The sequence below is a fragment of the Sabethes cyaneus genome, chromosome 3 (assembly GCF_943734655.1).
Source record: "Sabethes cyaneus chromosome 3, idSabCyanKW18_F2, whole genome shotgun sequence".
In the NCBI taxonomy this organism is placed as follows: Eukaryota; Metazoa; Arthropoda; class Insecta; order Diptera; family Culicidae; genus Sabethes; species Sabethes cyaneus.
The window spans coordinates 67884806-67903614 of NC_071355.1; the positions used below are offsets into that span (position 1 = coordinate 67884806).

The window sequence follows — 18809 nt, forward strand, 5'->3', positions numbered from 1 at the left end:
ATATTGTAGTGATCTATCCTATACGTATGTAAATTTATTGAATCTAATTAAAGTTGGTAGATTAAATATAATAACCCGATTTACGCGTGTTTTCCTCTTTTACAGGCCGGACTCGATTATCCGGGCTCAATGTTAGCACTCGGACAATCGACTCCGGGCTCTACCGTTCTGCTGCACGTTTTCTTATGTCTCAAGATTTCAAGCACTGTGAGATAGAGTGTAGTCTCACATTTTGGACAATCGTATTTTTTCGAGTTCGGTTTCAATTTGCCACTCGTGGCAGGTTCTTGTGGCTGGGATTTGGTCTCTATGGTAGGTTTGGGTTTACAAACTAAAAACAGCAAAATAGTAAGAAAAAATTTGTGAATTATCTCAGTTTGTAGAATCACTTACCTATTTGGTGTTGCAACTTTTGCAGCCCTGTTAAATTGTATGTACAGGTACATTCAGTACACTCCCAGTCGTTGGATATTATATCGTCATACATTTGCATACTCCATTCTGTCTCTGTTACACTGAAATAGACAGAACACATTCTTTACCATAATAGAACAATAATTATTATCTATATAATTTTCTACCATCCATATATAATATTCTCTGTAATATGCATGCCTCCCTTGACATCGTTTTGTATGGGAACAAAGTCCTCCGCAAAGGGGTTAGGATCCAGATCCACTGGTTCAGTTACCGCGGGACCTTTGTACATTGTTTTGACATCCGCTGGAAGCAACCTTTTGATAGTATAGCACACTTCAGTATTCATGAATTGTGCAAGATCATGCCAAAGTTCGGAATTCATCTGTTCAATTGACTTCTCCCGTTGAGACTTGGTTAGTTCTTCATCTGCAGTCACCGTTAGAACTATAATAAAATCATAAATAATCAGTAAACGTTTGTTCACGACCCCAGCTTTAAATCCGATGCCCTGATCCAGTCAAAAATTGTCAAAGAATAGATAAAAAAGATCACCTTTTAGCTTCTCCACTAGCAATTGGTTCCATAGGCGTTTAAGTTTCGATGCTTTATACAGCAACACCTGGCCGGTTTCAGGAGAAGGGAAATCTAAGCATAGCCACGAATCACAGATTAGTCGCGAAAAGGTCAAATTGGTATCAACGGTGTGACCAAAAAGCAACAGTGTTTGAGCTGCCGGCATGCGCAGGGTGTTCATCAGATAAGTTTTATTGGTTTCCAGTAAGGTCAGGTAGCAGAGAATTTGGTGACTGGAGCTCAGGGGTTGCCGAGATTTATATAATCCCGTTTTTTCGATGATATCATTTTCAGTGAGCTGTAATACTTGTACATTATTGGCAAAAAATCCCATTGGATGAAGCGTCGCATAAGGTTTGGTTTGCGTATGGAAGAATTGTTCGCTGGGTCCCTGCGTAATAAAAGTATACTAAGATATCAAATTAAAAGATTGTATAGATGATAATCTTACCTTGCAATAGTTGTAGTCATCGGCGATCGCAACCTGTGGATACAACCCACTAACTAGAATCAATTTGAGAGTCATTAAATCCCTATAATTGCAAGCCGTTGCACCGCTGACCAAGTTTTGCAGTTTAGACGAATCGAGCTTCATGCGAAACTCAACATCTCTGATGTCAATTTTGCCATCATCCTCTTCATCGTCTCCCAACCCCCAGGGATCCGATTTTAGCAGTTGTCGTCTCCTGGGAGCTTCCATTCTATGCGCCTTTCGCAGTTGTCTCAGCTGCTTCATCTCACCGTGACGGATGGCACGTTCGGCGCTGGTCATATTTTCAGAACCACTAGAATTTTCCATTAGACCGCAGTCCTGAAGCAACTCTTGAAACTGATTGCGAAGTTTGGTAATTTCATAGAACCGCTGTTCCTCGAGTCCCCGTCTGCGGCACCAACTTTTTGTATTTTGTCTCTCCTCATCTCTCCGATAGTGGTTACTAGATTGCTTAAGCTCTAACCATTCTTTGTATGCATTTAACAGAGTAATCGGATCGCCATGGTCCGACTCAAGGGTTCGTAGGGCACGCTATTACAAATAAATAATTACAGGTACAAAAAAAACAAAAATATTTCAATAAGTACCTCACACTCAGCGTCACGAAAAGCTCGATTAGTGAATGGTGTTTGAACGCTCAAAGCAGCAGCTAGAGTGAGAACCGGTTGCAGTTGCTGAAAAACACATCCCATCAGTAGCATCTTCCCGATTCCAATATCCACGGGAATTTTGGCCAACGCTATTCCCAAAGGCGTGAGCTTTTCATTCGCTGTTAACGCCTCCTAAAATTATGTATGCGATATTATTTCCAACAAATGCAACCGAAAAAAACTCAACAACTTACATGTTGTTTTAAATTCGTAATAGCATTTTCTATGCTTGCCGCTAAAGGCGGCTCCACAAACGGAAACAACCTCGCATCGGGCAGACCCATCGAAATCATTTGCAGCAATAGCGATTCTAATGGTACTTTTAAAATTTCAGCAGTAGTAAAAGGATCAAAATCGTAAAACTGTTTCTCCGAATACAACCGATAGCAAATTCCGGGTCCCGTACGTCCGGCTCTGCCCTTGCGCTGCTCGGCGGAAGCCTTCGAAATCCAAAACTCCTTCAGGCGTTGCATTTTGGTAGTCGGATCGTAGCTCATTTCTTTGACCTTACCAGAATCCACAACGAATCGAATGCCATCTATGGTTACCGACGTTTCAGCAATGTTAGTAGAAATGATGCATTTTCGCATTCCTTCCGGAGCGTAGTCAAACACCTTATCTTGTTCGGCAATCGAAAGTGTGCTGTGCAGTGGTAGAATGATCCAATTCTTAGCCTTCTCGGCGTATTCTTTGGCAGCATCCACGATGGTCGTGATCTCATTCAAACCACTGAGAAAAATTAGAACATCCCCTTTCTCCGACGGTGGATACTTCTGATCGATCATCTGCAATATCTGCAGATATGGATCGGGACTGATACGATTGCTAGTTTTCTGCTTAGTTTTGTTTGTGCCTGCCGAAACAGCGATATCTTGGACTTGTGGCATATAATGTAATTTGATCGGAAACAATCGACCAGGAACTTCTATAATATGCACATTCTCGTCAGCAAAGTAGTCTCCAAACAATTTAATATTTATTGTAGCGGACATTAAAACCAGCTTTACATCTGGCCGTGCACGGATCAGACACTTGGTTATGCCAAGAAGAAAGTCCCCATGCAAATGTCTCTCGTGTATTTCATCCAGTATAATGACGGAATACTGGGAAAGTGTTTCCTCTGCCGCCAGCTGCCGAAGCAGAAGTCCTTCAGTTATAAACAAAATATTAGTGTGTGTAGATTTCGTTCTTTCAAACCGAATCTGATAGCCGACCTCTGTACCGTACTCACAGAGCATCTCATGAGCTACTCGCTTAGATAGAGATATGCAAGCGATACGCCTTGGTTGTGTGCAAGCAATTTTCTTGAAACCAGCGTGATGCAAATACTGCGGCACCTGAGTGGATTTTCCACATCCCGTATCGCCGGCAAGGATTACAACCTTTTCATTCTGAACGGCTGAGACGATCTCGTCTCGGTACTTCGCTACTGGGAGATTGGCTTGAGCGTTTCGCAGCTTTCGCAACTTATCGAACCGTTCCTTTTGCCGAAAGTCAAGATAATGCAGCACAATCTGCAAAAACTGTTTTAACTTGAAGGGACTAATAATCCTGCCTTTTTCAGATTGTGGTAGTCTGCTGTACAACTCTTCGAATGGGATACTAAATGTCATAGGAAGTGTGTATGCTTTGTTGTATTGCGATTGCATCATTTCGTCGTTTCTCAGTTCAGATTCATCCAACGGTTGTGGCAAAATGCATTGACCACTTCTTTTCAGTAAAGCTTCATATTTATTCAAAAATAACCAAAAATCGTTGTGATCTTTCACAAGTTGATCGCGACTACAGTAACCAAGAAGCACTCGGTTCAATTCACTTTTATGATTGAGAAATGAAAAATTTATCAAATTAGTTTCTTCTATTTCACTCTTCTGTGAATTTGACTTTTCAGGACTTTCCCGAAAACCAAACTCCAAACTGCTTGACGATTCTACACGTGTTTTACGATTTTCTGTAAAGCCTTTACCCTTAGCTGTGGGTTCTTGCCGGTTCCAATCTCGGTTATTTCGCTCATCATCGCGATCTTTTTCATGACCTCGTGAAGTTCTGGATTTATCCCAGTCCCAATCTTGTTCATTTCGCCTATCGTCGCGATCTTTTTCATGACCTCGTGAAGTTGTGGGTCTCTCCCAGTCCCAGTCTCGTTCATTTCGATTGTCATCGCGATCCTTCTTCTGTGGATTTGACTTTTCAGGACTTTCGGGACAATCTCGATATTTCCTTCTCCGAAAACCACACTCCAGACTGCTTGACCATTCTGCGCGTCTCTTACGATCTTCTACAAAGCCTTTACCCAAACTTATAGTTGTGGGTTCTTGCTGGCCCCAATCTCGCTCATTTCGCCTATCGTCGTGATCTTTTGCATGACCTCGTGAAGTTGTGGGTTCCTCACAGTCCCACTCTCGTCCATTTCGTCTATTATCGCCTTCTTCTGTGTCGCTCTTCTGTGAATGTGACTTTTCAGGACTTTCGGAACCATCTCGAAATTTCCTTTTCCGAAAACCAAACTCCACACTTCTCGACCATTCTGCACGTCTTTTACGATCTTCTGCAAAGCCTTTACCTAAACTTATAGTTGTGGGTTCTTGCCGGTCCCAATCTCGTTCATTTTGCTTACCATCGCTATCCTTTTCATGACCTCGTGAAGTTGTGGATTCCTCCCAGTCCCAATCTTCTTCATTTCGCCTGTCATCGCGATCCTTTTCATAACCTTGTGACTTTGTGGATTCTTTCCGGTCCCAGTCGCGATCATATTTATCCGATTTACGGTGCCTTGGATAACTCATGATCTATGTTTGAAAGTTAAAGATAACAGTGATAAACATTTTAATAGTTGGTGTAAATTATTTCATGAAAAATAATGAACACAAATGAATGTATTTCTAATTTTGCTCATAATGCATACGCAATCGAAAAACGATCTAGCGTGAAACAATTTCTACATAATATCCTCATTGATGTAACAAAGCAACGAAGATGTGCCACCCATCGATAAGGGAAAATAAAGAAGCCATCCAACGGCTGAATCAGCGGGAAAGGATGGTATTGGAGCGGAACTTGAGAGTTGGCCGGCTGTCTGCATCAACTGATTATCGAGATATGGAACGACTTCCGGTGGAGTGGAAAGACGGAATTATTTGCCTTGTCTATAAGAAACGCGATAAGCTGGATTGTGAGAACTTCCGAGCGATCACTATCCTGAATGTCGCCTACAAACTGCTGTCCCAAGCCATGTTCCATCGGCCATCGCCAATAGCCAATAGATTTATGGTAAGTTATCACGCCGGCTTAATGGAGGGTCGGTCTATACAACGGACCAAATCTTCACCCTGCCACAGATCCTCCAGAAGTGCCGCGAATTCCGAGTACATCGTCTATTCATTGATTTCAAAACCGAATATGATATGAGATTTCAAAGCCGCATATGAGCTATGCGAAATTTTGGATGAAAACGGGCTTCCGGGTAAGCTTACCAGAATTATCGTGGCTACGATGGGTGGAATCCAGTGCTGTATAAGAATCTCGAGTGGATTGTCGGACCTATTCGAATCTCGCAGGGGACTTCGACAAGGACAAGGAGTCTTGATTGAGGGTTTTTTGTTCATATTCTTTTTTGGGCGTTTCCTACTAATTACCTTCTAATATTGGTAATTAACAAGAAACGTTCGAAGAGCTAAGACGTGTCTTTTAGCGTCAATATGCAGAAAAGAAAAAGTGCACCAGAAGGCCGAAACTAGGTTTATTTTATATAAAAATACTATACAGGGATACCTCGATATAAGACAATTTATAATTTCTAAAAGTTGTCTTATATCGAAATTGTCTTATATCGAAACATGGTGTTTTAAAAAAAAAATTGCATTAGCGGTCGCCAGTTTTGCTCTGTGTTATGTGTTTACGGTTTTTGAACTATTTATTATTGTTTGAACTATTAGTTTTTTACTATTTTTGGGGTTATTTTGAAATAATGAACATCTTCAAGGCACCGATTTCAGACTGGAAAATCAGCTCTGATATCATTATCAGCTATGTCAAAGGGATTTGTTTCGATATAAGACAAAATTGTCTTATATCGAATTGTCTTATATCGAGGTTGTTTTATAACGAGGCTGTCTTATATCGAGGTATGCCTGTATTTTGAAAACAACGGAAATAGTTTTACTTTCTACAAAATAGAGTTGGTCTGTCACTGGTAGAAATACTCAAATTACCGCATTGGGCATATTATACTGCAGGTGGGGCATTTTACCCCGCGCAAACGAGAAACACATCTTGGTGCTTTTATTAAATAATTCCTAGCATATTTATTCCACAATACATAATGAAATAAACAATTGCAATTGGTTTTCAGCTCAAATACCAACATATACTCGTAGTTGTAATGTTAATTTGGGGAAGCATAACGGAGATATATCCAGTTATTTTTAGGGGGAGCACATTATACACATTTCCCCTAACTGCTATCATCTCAAATGTAAGAGAAACGCACCCCTTTACCCATTTAAACCATCGTCCCCCGCTTCCTATGCTGATTCTTTTAACTCATGGAACATGTGTGCCAACTTTGATGAAGAATCGTCCGGGTATCCCGGAGTTATGGTGTAGTTTACATTTATACTCCCGTTCCTCACCCTCCCCCCCCCCCTCCCCCTTTGGGTTACTTCCCACTCAGCTTACCCTTGTGTTACGTAGTCAATTATACTTCTGATTGCTCTTCAAAAATTCCTTTAGCAGAAGAGAAACGTCCTCGCTCGTTGAAACCTCCTCCTCCCACCCTCTCTATCACCGCCCTTGATAGCCCCCTCCGCCTTCTTGTCACCCAGCCACTTGTGCATCTATCAATCGATCTAAATGCATGATAAACGCAACCCCTTTTACTTATTTGGACCTTTTGCAGAATCCAGCAGTTCAGTACGGAAGGATGCGTAGAGGCCGGAAAAATACCTTAAAGTTACTTATAATTGAGTGGGTTAATTCTAACAAGAATCGAATTCAGGACCAAGTGCTTAACAAACCAAGTTTCGTAGCCTGTTTTGTTCCATCCACGAAATCGGAGATCGACTCAATTGCTGTAATTTTCCATTACGCAGATCAACACCACCTGGAAGGTTCTTGATTCATAGTTTGTATTCCGGCAAATATCGTGCGGAGTATACGACAATGGCGCATATGTCCCCCGTGAGTATTCTCAAATCCATAAAAGCTACCGCTCTAATAATGGTTTTGTTTATTGTAAGATCTTGCACTGCAACGTGTCATTCTTGCTACGTTTTACTTTGCGAAAGGCAATGTAACCTCGATTTTCTACTTGAATGAGCCGCTGGATCACTTTACTTGTGCTGTTGTCCGCGGTCACCAGGGATCCGCATCCAGGAACACACGGACTCATGTACCACTTCTAGTACATCGCCGTCAACAGTTATTGTCCGTGCGCGATGCACGTTTGTCTCCTTTCAGGGGCCTTCCTTTCATGCAGTCAGTCTTCAATGCATATATTTTTAGCGCAATTCTCCAAAACTCCGCTTTCAGTCTAGCGTAGATTGCATCCGCCGTCACAATGTTCCTGGCTATAATATCAAAGTCAACTGCGAAGCCCAGGAGTTAGCTACTTTTGGTGAAAATCGTGCCTCTCGTTTCGATGCCCACTCATCGAATCACCCCCTCAAGACCAATGTTGGACAGCACGCAGGATATAAGCCGTCACCTTAATTCAACCTTCGCCGTGTCTCGAAGGAACTCGAAATTCATCACTCAATTCAGCTATAGCTCTGATCAGACGAGTCAATTTATCAGGAAAACCCGAATTAATCCACCTAGCGGCGTGACCTAGCCTTTCTACTGCCACAATAATCATTATTTAATTTCTCAGAAACATCTATAATTAACTTGACTATTTTCTTAAATATCCGTTCCGTATTCCTCGAAATCCTTATTTGCCAGTAAAATTCACAACGTATTGCGTAGAATAATTATATTTTCTTTCGTTCGGTGCGTAAATACTTGTAAGCGTTATTTGATGAACATCTTATTTAGTTTTATAATATTTACGTGATTTATAGAAAAATAATGTTAACACAAAAGATAATTTTTGCAGACTTGAATGAATATATATAGAAAATTAGAAATTAACCCTCTAACGGGTCTACAGGCGGCCTTAACTTTCGGGTTTCAGAGCAACATACGAAACTTGTTTTGAATTGATAAAAAAGAAGTAAAATAAAAAGTTATTTATATCCTTTATTTCTACTACTGTGTTTTATTGATAAATACGTATTTCGGTCTCGACGTGTGACCTTCATCAGTATCTAACTAACTTAGACTGTTTTGTTTTGAATTGACAATATGAAATATGTGTTCATAGCAGATGTTTTGATATTTTGATATTAATACCATGCGTTCAAAAGTTAGCATCTTTGAAAAACAAGAGTGCAGAAAAATTATTATTATACCTCGCTTTTGAAGAAAAAGGATATCTACAACAAAATGATTAATCTGAAAATTTTACTATTAGTTTGCTTGGCTTCAATTTTGCAACATACAGTAGAGATTTGTATAACGCGGATTTGTAGAACGCGGATTTCTATAGCGCGGGTGCCATGATATTTCTATAACGCGGTTTTCCGCGTATAACAAATACACGTAGCATATGGATATTGAGTTAATTGGGGCTAAACTCGAATTTTGAGCGATTTTGAACAGATATAACCGTGGTGTCTTTTAAGAAGTTGTAGGGCATATAACAGTTGACTCTCTAAGTGATATACGGAAACCACAAAGTTACGGGTTGGCCTGCTGGAGATTCCGGAGTATCCGTTGAAATTTTCGTATTGGTTAAGTGGGTTAAAATTGGTAAAATATTTTTGAAGTAACTAAAGTCGGGTAATTGATACGAATTAAAAAAAAAGTAATAAATAAGCGACCTTAGAAAGCCATAAGGTGGTCCTCCGAAAAATTCAGAATATATCGTGAATATTTTGAGTGTAATTTGACTACACTAGAAGTATATTTGGACTATTTGTGACTCAATTTGGCCATTGGATGGTTTACCGGGAGAAAATTCAAAGCTTACCTGAAATTGGTCACTGGAAATGCAAGTTTTTTTTAATTTGTAACAGTTCAAAATGAAATGGAATATCAGCAATCCTCAACTAAATAGGCCGCTCACGACTCGACATGGCCACCAAAACGTTCACTGGAAAATTAGGATTTGCCGTCAAAGTGAACAATAAGTGAAAATTCATGTTGAAGTCCGCGCTGCAATTTGAAAAAGGTTTGATATAAAACATTTCGGAATACTGCAAATGTTCGATGACAAATAAACGAGGTTATTTCGCGAGTTTGTTGAAATTACCAATTTTGCTAGTGTAATTTGATAGATGTGGTATAGTAAACTGAACTTTCGGTAACAATTACTATACTTACAAATCTAATAGCAAATATATAAACTTTAGTATAAGCTCTTCACCAAGTATTGTGCACTTCTGGCAAAATTTTAACAGAAATCTAACCATCGTAGTTAGCCATGGCCATTCCGAAATCCGCGTTGCCGGTATCTAATATTTTTATAGGTTTTGCCTGAGAAAAAGTGATAGAGAAGTGTTATTGCTTTTGTTTTCACCTTTTCCTGGACAATTCAGAATGGAGCTTCTTGTAAGAGCGAACAGGCTACGAAAATTTTGTTGCTTTCGTCAACGTGATAAGCAGTTCGATGCCCTTGATCATCAAATTTAATCATTTAATGTCGGATCTTTTGATGCATTTCATAATGGCCAGGTTAAGTCATAAACCGCTGAATTTATATTCCTTTTTCACATAGTTCAATTCGAGGTTGAATGAACATAATTCCAATCTCAAAGAACAATTTTCGTTCGTTGACCACTTTCACGGATGTTCCGTAATTGTCGGAGAATCGCATGTTGGCTTCTCAATAGCACGTATTGTTTACTTTACTGATGTTATGCCACATAATAAGCGAAAGGGACTTTAAAAAGAATTTAGAAGCTATGAGAAGACTTCACAGAAATGAAAATTTACCGGATGTTCCGGAAGCTCTGGAAGACCAAGAGGGGATTTTTTCTGTCTCGCCAAGCAACTGTAAGATGGAAAAATATATACTTGACATCTTTCCCAAAGGAACCATGGTCGTGTTGATTCAAAATTTCGTAAAACTCAGGTATAGCCCCAATTAACTCAATTTCCATATGCTACGTATACTTGTATAACGCGCTTCTTATAACGCGGTCCCAATTACCCGCGTTATACAAATATCGACTGTATCTGAATTAGAAAAAATAACTGAATAGAGCATTAGATATGAAAAAGAGAAATTTCTTAGCTGGTGCTCCTTCAGATAATTATTTTTGCATAAAAATCAAAACTTGAGCTTCTTTTGTACATTCAAAAGAAGCTCAAGTTTTGATTTCATAAAAAGATAGTCATTAGCTTGATCGCATCGTTTTTACAATGTTAGAGGGAAACTAGTTAGGAAAACTAGATGAGGTCGAAAAATAGTGCAAAAGCTGCGCCATAAACATGCTTGAGAATGAAAAGTATGATCGACATGATTTCCAGCGCTTGTCATTTCGGATTTATTTATTAAAACATGATACATGACATAAGACATCTGTCCTTTAAAATGTCACTAACGAAAACAAATCTTACAAAAGTACTACCGTGCACCGTTTACTTCCTATTTTTCATATAACATTTCTAAGCTCTAATATCTAATGATTGAAAAGAGCATCTATTGATGCGCAAAATTTGTTTGAAATTTGTATAAATTTATTTGGTAAAATCAACACACTTTAATCCTATACACCACTATACCTACATGCTTAAATTACCTGCTTTTCTTTGCAAAGAAAGAAAAAACTTTCCGATTGAATCCCACTATTTAATATTTATTTGGAACAGATACGTAGTTCGCCTACGACGTGCAAGCTTCATCAGTGTCTTATTTCAAAGCGTGTACGTATCTGTCGCGAATGAATATTAAATAGTGGAATGTAGTCGGTAAAAGTTTTTTCTTTTCTTTAATTACAGAGTTCGTATTCCACTAAGAGGCTTCAAAAACTTCAGACAATTGACATGTTTCTCACTTTTCTTGAATTTCAATGCAAATTTAAAAATTGCAAACTGTCATCACACACACACGTACATACATACATACATACATACATACATATATACATACATACATACATACATACATACATACATACATACATACATATATACATACATACATACATACATACATACATACATACATACATACATACCTACATACATACATATATACATACATACATACATACATTGAATACAATCAACATTTGATTGATATGTTTTGATTTCACACGTTTTAACGGTTTAATATACGGTGCTTAAGTGTTAAAGTTTGAATAACTTTTGAATGAACCGTCCGATTTTAAATAACTCGGTTTCGTTTGATAGATTTCAGCAGTAATTTTCAAATAATAATAAAATGTGTGATGTTTTTCATTGAATTAATGTTTATATGTTTCAAAAATATGTTTTAAATACTATTTTTTCACATTTCTTTATGTAACTTTCAAACTACAAGTCCAATCGTCATGAAATTTGAAAGTTAAGGGTTTGCAAGACTCCTCTTTCATATGCAATCAATTTTGTTCAAATCGGTTAAGGGACCTGTGAGATAATGAAGTCCCATATTTTTCGTATTTTTATACATAACTTTTGAACTAAAAGTCCGATCAGTATGAAATTCAATAGCAACCTATGGGACACCTAGACCTTTCATTTGACACTAAGAACATTAAAATCGGTCCAGCCATCTCCGAGAAAAGTGAGTGAGATTGAAAGCGTTACATACACACACACACACACACACACACACACATACATACACACACACAGAAAATGCTCAGTTTTCGAAACTGAGTCGAATGGTATATGACATTCGGCCCGCAGGACCTTCTTTCCATTTCCGGTTTTTCAAGTGATTTCTATACCTTTATACTATATATTTATATAGTAGAAAGGCAAAACCGTGTTCGATCAAAAGTATTGTATGCTGCGTGATGCGTGAGTACGTATAACTCCCGACATTTCCGCAAGATCTGTCGGATGGTAAAAATTTGCTCCGTAGTTGCGTGAGCCACTCTGAAGCCCGCCTGATAATTTCCTACGAAACATTACACTATCAGTGACAGCCGGCATAACAGGATCTAGTAGAGTACTTAACAGAAGTCGAGCCGATCACCCTTTTTCTAGATGGGATAAACAATTCCTCCCATCCACTCCTCCGGTAGCTTCTCCTCCTCTTGAATCTTGAATATAACCCAATGTAGAACCGTTGCCAGTGTTTCTCGGCCATGTTTATAAAATGCTGCTGGTAGGCGCTTCGCCTTCGTCCAGATCTTTTTATCTAGTGCCTCATAGCGATAGCGGCCTCTCCTTATGGTTGTGCGTATGCTGCCATAACCGCCTTCGAAGGTTGCAGCACCTATGGAAGGCAGTTCAATGCTACAGTGCTATCAACGGGATAACTGCCTTATGGAATCGTAAATTATAAAGATAAAGCGATACTAAGTTCAGTAATATTGTTAATTACAAATAACTCTATACGTGACCCATACATAACATTTTAGAATAATATTTGGCTGAGGCATACAATTAAAAGGGCCAAATCGAATTAAACTGTGCGTGTCAACCCTGATCCATAATGCAGCCAGACGAATGAAGCACAACAGGCTACGATAGTGGGCCGGACAGGTAGCGAAAAGGTTTGATTGATTGAGCGATTGATTGATAATTGGTCCGATTTCGTAGAAGCAAAATAAGTGCAACTACCTTATTGCATTTGTCAAGTCAATACCACACTAATGATTTACAGCGGCAGGACTTTTTATAGCACCTTTTATTTTATAGTAAATACTTTCTATTTAAAAAAATACTATAATAATATAAAAGTGAAAAGTAAATAATAAATTGAAGGAAATAAAAAAAAACCTTTATTACACAAAGTTTCCATATGTGATATTACACACAAAAAAGAACAAACTGTGCGTCAGCTTAAGTTTATTATAATTTATGCGAAAATTGTTTATCTAAAGTATAGAAAATCTCGATGCACCATTCAAAAATGTTTAAGCGCCAAACATAAGATCGGAATTTCCACATTTTTAATCAGGAACACTTTTCAAAACAGTTATAATGTTAAAAGGCACTGACAAAAACGTTTTATTACATCAAAACAGGAGTCGGAAGGCTATTTTCGAAAAATATGCAGTTCAAAACTCAAAGAGACGGTGCATTACTGCGTTCTAAGAAACATTCATTGTGATAACAGAAGTTTATGCATCATCTTTTAGGATAAAATACACATTTTGTCAAGAAACCTTTGAATTTTTTTTTCTTTTTTTTTTCATTTTTGGCACGAAAGTTGGTAGTAACCACTATTCATTTTAAATAGAATTTATTGTTAAGTACGGTCTTGAAGCTTAAGTTCTTTTGATTGGCGCATAGAGACTATTAGATAGCTATGATGACTAAATTCGCTTGAAATATGAAGACTAGAAAAAGTATTTTTGTTGCTTCGATAACTAAGACTATAACTAAGAGAACGATTAACACTAACTTTGTTCGTCTTGAAGATAATTTGGCAATACGTAGGTATTATAAAGTTCGAAATTCGATAGTTTCTTCACCGGAGCATTCCAAACGTACCCTGACTCGAGAGGTTCATTTTTAATCGCTAGTTTATTAGATTTTGATCAAAATAGATACTATTTTCGATTAAGGCAAATAGAGTATGTATCTGTAAACAGTCCGTTTTGCAATATTCTAATTCAGTAATGGGCAACGAGCAATAATTTGATTATTATTTTACCTATTCTTCTAATTCTTGTTTGGCTTGAGCGTCTGAAAACAGATACTGTTGGTGAATGTAGCAATTAGACAACTAATGTTGTGTTTAAATTTAAATATTAACTTTAAAACTACAATTCGCACATCTAAACGAACTTGATAACTATGACAAGAGTGGATTACCTACTTTTAGTTTTGCATAACGTACAGATACAAATACTTCATCGACGTATTAAATTGCTGTTTCCTATGTTTCGAAAGAACTACTACGCTTTCTCTAAATCTATCACTAACTTTAATAGTTTAAAACTATTATTTCACTCATATGATTAGGTAATATTGTATAATTGGTACAACGGTTGAACTCGAAAGAATGCCTACATTATTTGCTCAAAATTTCCTTTTAATCTGATGTATTATAATTTGAAACTCCTCTTGTCATATATTACTTTCGTATTTCGTGAGCTACGTTATAACATCAGTATAACTACAATTATCTATGTTTGTGTAATAGTCCTGTTTTATTTTAGATTTTCATTTAATTTGTGAATTATGTCCATGGAAGAAAGTTACTAAAAAGTACAGTACCGACAACGGCATATCCAGCAAAGTAAAGCAAAATCGCCTTCTGCTTCCAGTTCATCGATTTCCAATCGAGCACCTCACTCAGTTCAACGTAATTTTCGAGGTGAGCGCATGGTTCGGCACCATCTTGGACCTGTTTGGACAACTTTCGGATGACTTGTCGCCTGATAAATGCTCTATCACCGGTGAAATAGTCCGCCGCGAACCAGTAAAGCAAGGGACTAGACGAAGCCACCATTCTAGTCGTAACCTGAATATGCGCGAATAGCATACTGAACAGTGTTAGAAAGATTCCATGCATTATAAAAACGAATGCAAGCCGATCATAGTTTTTCATATGCTTATCCTGTTTCCTGTTTGTTGCCTGGAATAAACCGAGCCGAGCACAGTAATCCCAATTTTCCTGAACATATTTATACGTATTGCTAATTATTAGATAAATGACAGGTAAGGCAAGAAGGAAGTTTGGTAACTGCTTCAGTTCATAGTACTTCATAAATCCTACATTCCAATAGTGGTTTTGTACATACGAGTAAGATAAAGGCAAATAGTTGGAGCACCAAGGCGACGATTCGTTTGTTTTGTTCCCAGCTAGCACCAGATTGTGTGCCACGGCATAGTCTGTAACGTATGCCGGAAAGGTAAACTTTTGCTCGAAGCAAAATAAATAGTAGTTATAAACTTGAGCAATTCCGTAATGGAAGATGATGATCATGAGGATCGAAAACAGCTTCGATACTATGCAGATGATGTTGTGAAAAGATTTCTGAGCCAGTATGCGTCGCATATTAAAGTACAGCAGATACCCAATATTTAACATTCCTGAAAGTTGAGAGTTGAATCACACAAAATGCAAGCAATTGTTAACAGAAATGCTTACCGTTTGATCGGCACAATAGGCTCAAACTAAGTGGAACCGTAATCAACACCGAATTGATATCATCGATGCACTGTACCATCACCGTAAACGATAGCCACGCGAAGAGACTTTCCGTATAAGGTGCCGTGAAAAACACCGATGCTGGGTTCACACAGAATAGAATCACTGCAAGCTCACTTTTCTTCTTGTTCCCCAAAACCATATTGCTAAGCTTGTAGAGCGCTTTCGCGGCTAGCACAAAGAATACTATATTCGACAGTACGGCTAGAACCAACGACAGCTCGCGATATGTAAGTATTGTCGTACTTCCTCCCAAAGCCATGGTTATTGTTTTTACGATCAACGGAAACAGTGGGAAGAAAGCAAGCGTATTTTCATAACTATATCCATGCTCAGCAATATGCAAAATATACTGAGCATCCCAGCGAAGCAATCCTCCGAATAAACCATTAACGAATCCATCAAAACGTCCAGCATGTTCTGTTGGGTCACGTGGTGCAACGAAAACGTTGGCATCATGATCGGGAATTAAATGGTTCGATATGACCTGCAGCACAATTACTATTAGTCGGCTGAGTATGGCAAGAAAGGTAATTGAGATGTAAAGAGCGCGTTTGTTTGATGGCACTACCGGCGATAGTGCTGACGCAGTTTGTGCCGAACCACTGGGATCATTCTGAACTTGATGATGCATGTGATGGTATTTCGGGGTATGCTGCTGATTTTTCGTATTAACGGACATACGCTGGTCAATATCTTTGGTCATTTTTCTTGCTTGCTACGTTACTCTTACAAAATGAAACCAGTTTTAACGATTACAAACGACACTCGACGGAAGTAGCTCATGCGGTTGCTGTTGGATCCTAAAACAGAAGAAAATCGATTTTCTATAAATTTAGTGTTTAAATATTGAATTTTGCCTAAACTATGAAGCATTTGAGGATCCAACAATACAAACTCATGAGACTACTAACAATGAGTGCATGTTTTACGTTTTCTTGTTGAAAAATGAAATTTTACAAAAAAAAAAGACGTATATTCTATAACGATATCAAACATAGGCGGGTATGAGTTGTAGAAAAGTCTACTTGGGAGGAATAAATCGAATAAATAGACGAAAGTAGTATTTTTAGGCAGATTGGTAGAATCAACAACCATGAGTACTAACCTTTTGGAAATAAAATCTGTTTACTAGTCCGACTCTTTAACATTCACGAAATTGAATAATTTACTATGTCGCAACATTTCAAAAACAATTACCACCAATTTAACAGAAATTAAAGTTTCAGTAGCCAACGCGAGAAAACTGGCACTCGAATTATCGACATGTTTGGTAATTGGTATGTTTTTCTCCACACCTTCCTTGTTTTGATCTTTTTGATGCTTTGACAGAAAAAAATGTCTGGGTTCAGCTGTTGAAAGTCGAATTACGTATAGGAAAAAAGGCGTGTGCCAAATGGCCGAATTCTATGAATACAGTATTAAGCTTGGTCAGAAGGGTCAGAAGAGATCGAAGCTTTCAAAATACCGAATCCAGCTTTTTACGAGCCATAATGGCGGACGTGTTCGTAATATTTGAACAGCATTTTTGACAGTTCCCTAATACATCGCACGTTTTCTTTCCGTACATTCCTTTAGTTTTACCGTGAACACGCGGAAAGAAAACGTGCGATGTATTGGGAAAATGTCAAAAATGCTGTTTAAATATTACGAGCACGCCCGCCATTATGGCTCGTAAAAAGCTGGATAGAGTCGAGTGCCCAATCCAGCTTTTTACGTGCCATAATGGCGGACGTGTTCGTAATATTTGAACAGCATTTTTGACATTTCCCTAATACATCGCACGTTTTCTTTCCATATTCCTTTAGTTTTACCGTGAACAAGCAGAATGAATACGTGCCATGTATTAGGGAAATGTCAAAAATGATGTTCAAATATTACGAACACGTCCGCCATTATAGCTCGTAAAAAGCTGGTTAAGGATTGCTTCAGTGCGATTTTATTGGTGATTTATTGTGTGCATCGGAAAAAAATTTCGCCAATGCGTATCTAGTTTTTGACGAGCCATAGTGGCAGACACGGGCTAAATCACTTCCTGCATAACTATTCAATATGTGAAAAATATATTTACTATTTCAAATGTGTCCACCTCATCATAACAACTCTTGCTACATACTGTTATGGAACAAGTTATGGAACTTGACAGCTCAAGATCGTATTGAAAAAGATGGAAACTTTCGAAAAATATTCAACAATACCGGAAAATATATTTAGCACCTGGGTAAAAGTATGTAAAGATGCATAAATATATGTAATACATTTAATTAATTTGTGGCGTGTTAGCATAAAATTAGTGTAATTAATGTAATTAGTGATCAACTAGGTTTCTTAGTGATTAGTGATCAACAAGTGGCTTCTATCTAGCTTCTATCATAAACTGCAGCTGCATTTCTGGAAACATTTTTCGTTGCCGTAGTAAATTTTGAAAGGGAATCGCCAAAACAAAATGAAGAAGAATAAGAAGTCACATATCATGTCCTGTCCTACAGAAAAATAACAAGCTAGTTGGCACGTCCTGTCCTAGTATTTGAACAGTATTTTTGACATTTTGTGTATTTAGCTTTTACAAGCCATAATGGCGGACGTGTTCGTAATATTTGAACAGCATTTTTGACATTTCCGTAATACATCGCACGTTTTCTTTCCGTGTGTTCCTTTAGTTTTACGGTGAACGCGCGAAAAGAAAACGTGCGATGTATTAGGGAAATGTCAAAAATGCTGTTCAAATATTACGAACACGTCCGCCATTATGGCTCGTAAAAAGCTGGATACAGTTTTCTATGAGCCAAAACAGCGGACTGCATAATCTGCGGGTTCGTGATATTTGGACAACATTTTTGACAGCACAGCAAATTCGATCAGAGAATGAAAATTAAATATACACTATTTCCAACTGTAAACTAAATCAAACCACTGAAACAATATAGTTACGAGCCGGAAAAGCGGACGGCATAACCCGTGTTCAGATATTACAAAAACGGATGATGCCGTCTGCCATTATGGCTCGTAAAAGGCTCACGCAGAAAAAAAATTGTAAATGCAAAAAAATTCTGTATAAATTCAACAAAAAATATTGTTGACTGAAGGCTAATCCAGATATTTTTTTGATTCTAACTGTTTGACTTTTTAGTTCAACAATAAGGTTTGTTATTTCAAACAATTGCTAGTTTCTATCAAAGAAAAAATTGTAGAATCAAAAATAAGTACTTTTGAGTTTATAAACGATCTAGTAGAAGCAAAAGAATTACGAATTCAGTTGAAGCAATATTTTTTGATTCAAAAATATGACACAAGT

General features: G+C 37.9%; 2 protein-coding genes across 4 annotated transcripts; both read right to left on the bottom strand.

Moving 5' to 3' along the window:
• Positions 1-19: 19 nt before the first annotated feature.
• LOC128741861 (probable ATP-dependent RNA helicase DHX34) lies at positions 20-16770 on the bottom strand. 3 transcript variants are annotated; one of them, XM_053837964.1, is made up of 9 exons: positions 16623-16770; positions 4754-4925; positions 2331-4693; positions 2074-2268; positions 1445-2017; positions 973-1384; positions 582-864; positions 394-515; positions 20-331 (listed from the first exon to the last, which is right to left on the bottom strand). In XM_053837964.1, exons 2-9 carry the CDS (start codon positions 4920-4922, stop codon positions 117-119), a joined length of 4332 nt encoding a protein of 1443 aa, XP_053693939.1. In that variant the 5' UTR covers positions 4923-4925; positions 16623-16770; the 3' UTR covers positions 20-116. The 3 variants fall into 3 exon arrangements, with proteins under 3 accessions (XP_053693939.1, XP_053693938.1, XP_053693937.1); XM_053837963.1 differs by having other exon boundaries at positions 2331-4699; XM_053837962.1 differs by having other exon boundaries at positions 2331-4925.
• LOC128739670 (GPI mannosyltransferase 2) lies at positions 12390-16220 on the bottom strand. Its single transcript, XM_053835166.1, has 3 exons — positions 15455-16220; positions 14578-15396; positions 12390-12625 (listed from the first exon to the last, which is right to left on the bottom strand). The coding sequence occupies exons 1-3, from the start codon at positions 16218-16220 to the stop codon at positions 12390-12392; spliced, it is 1821 nt and encodes a 606-aa protein (XP_053691141.1).
• Positions 16771-18809: the final 2039 nt, after the last annotated feature.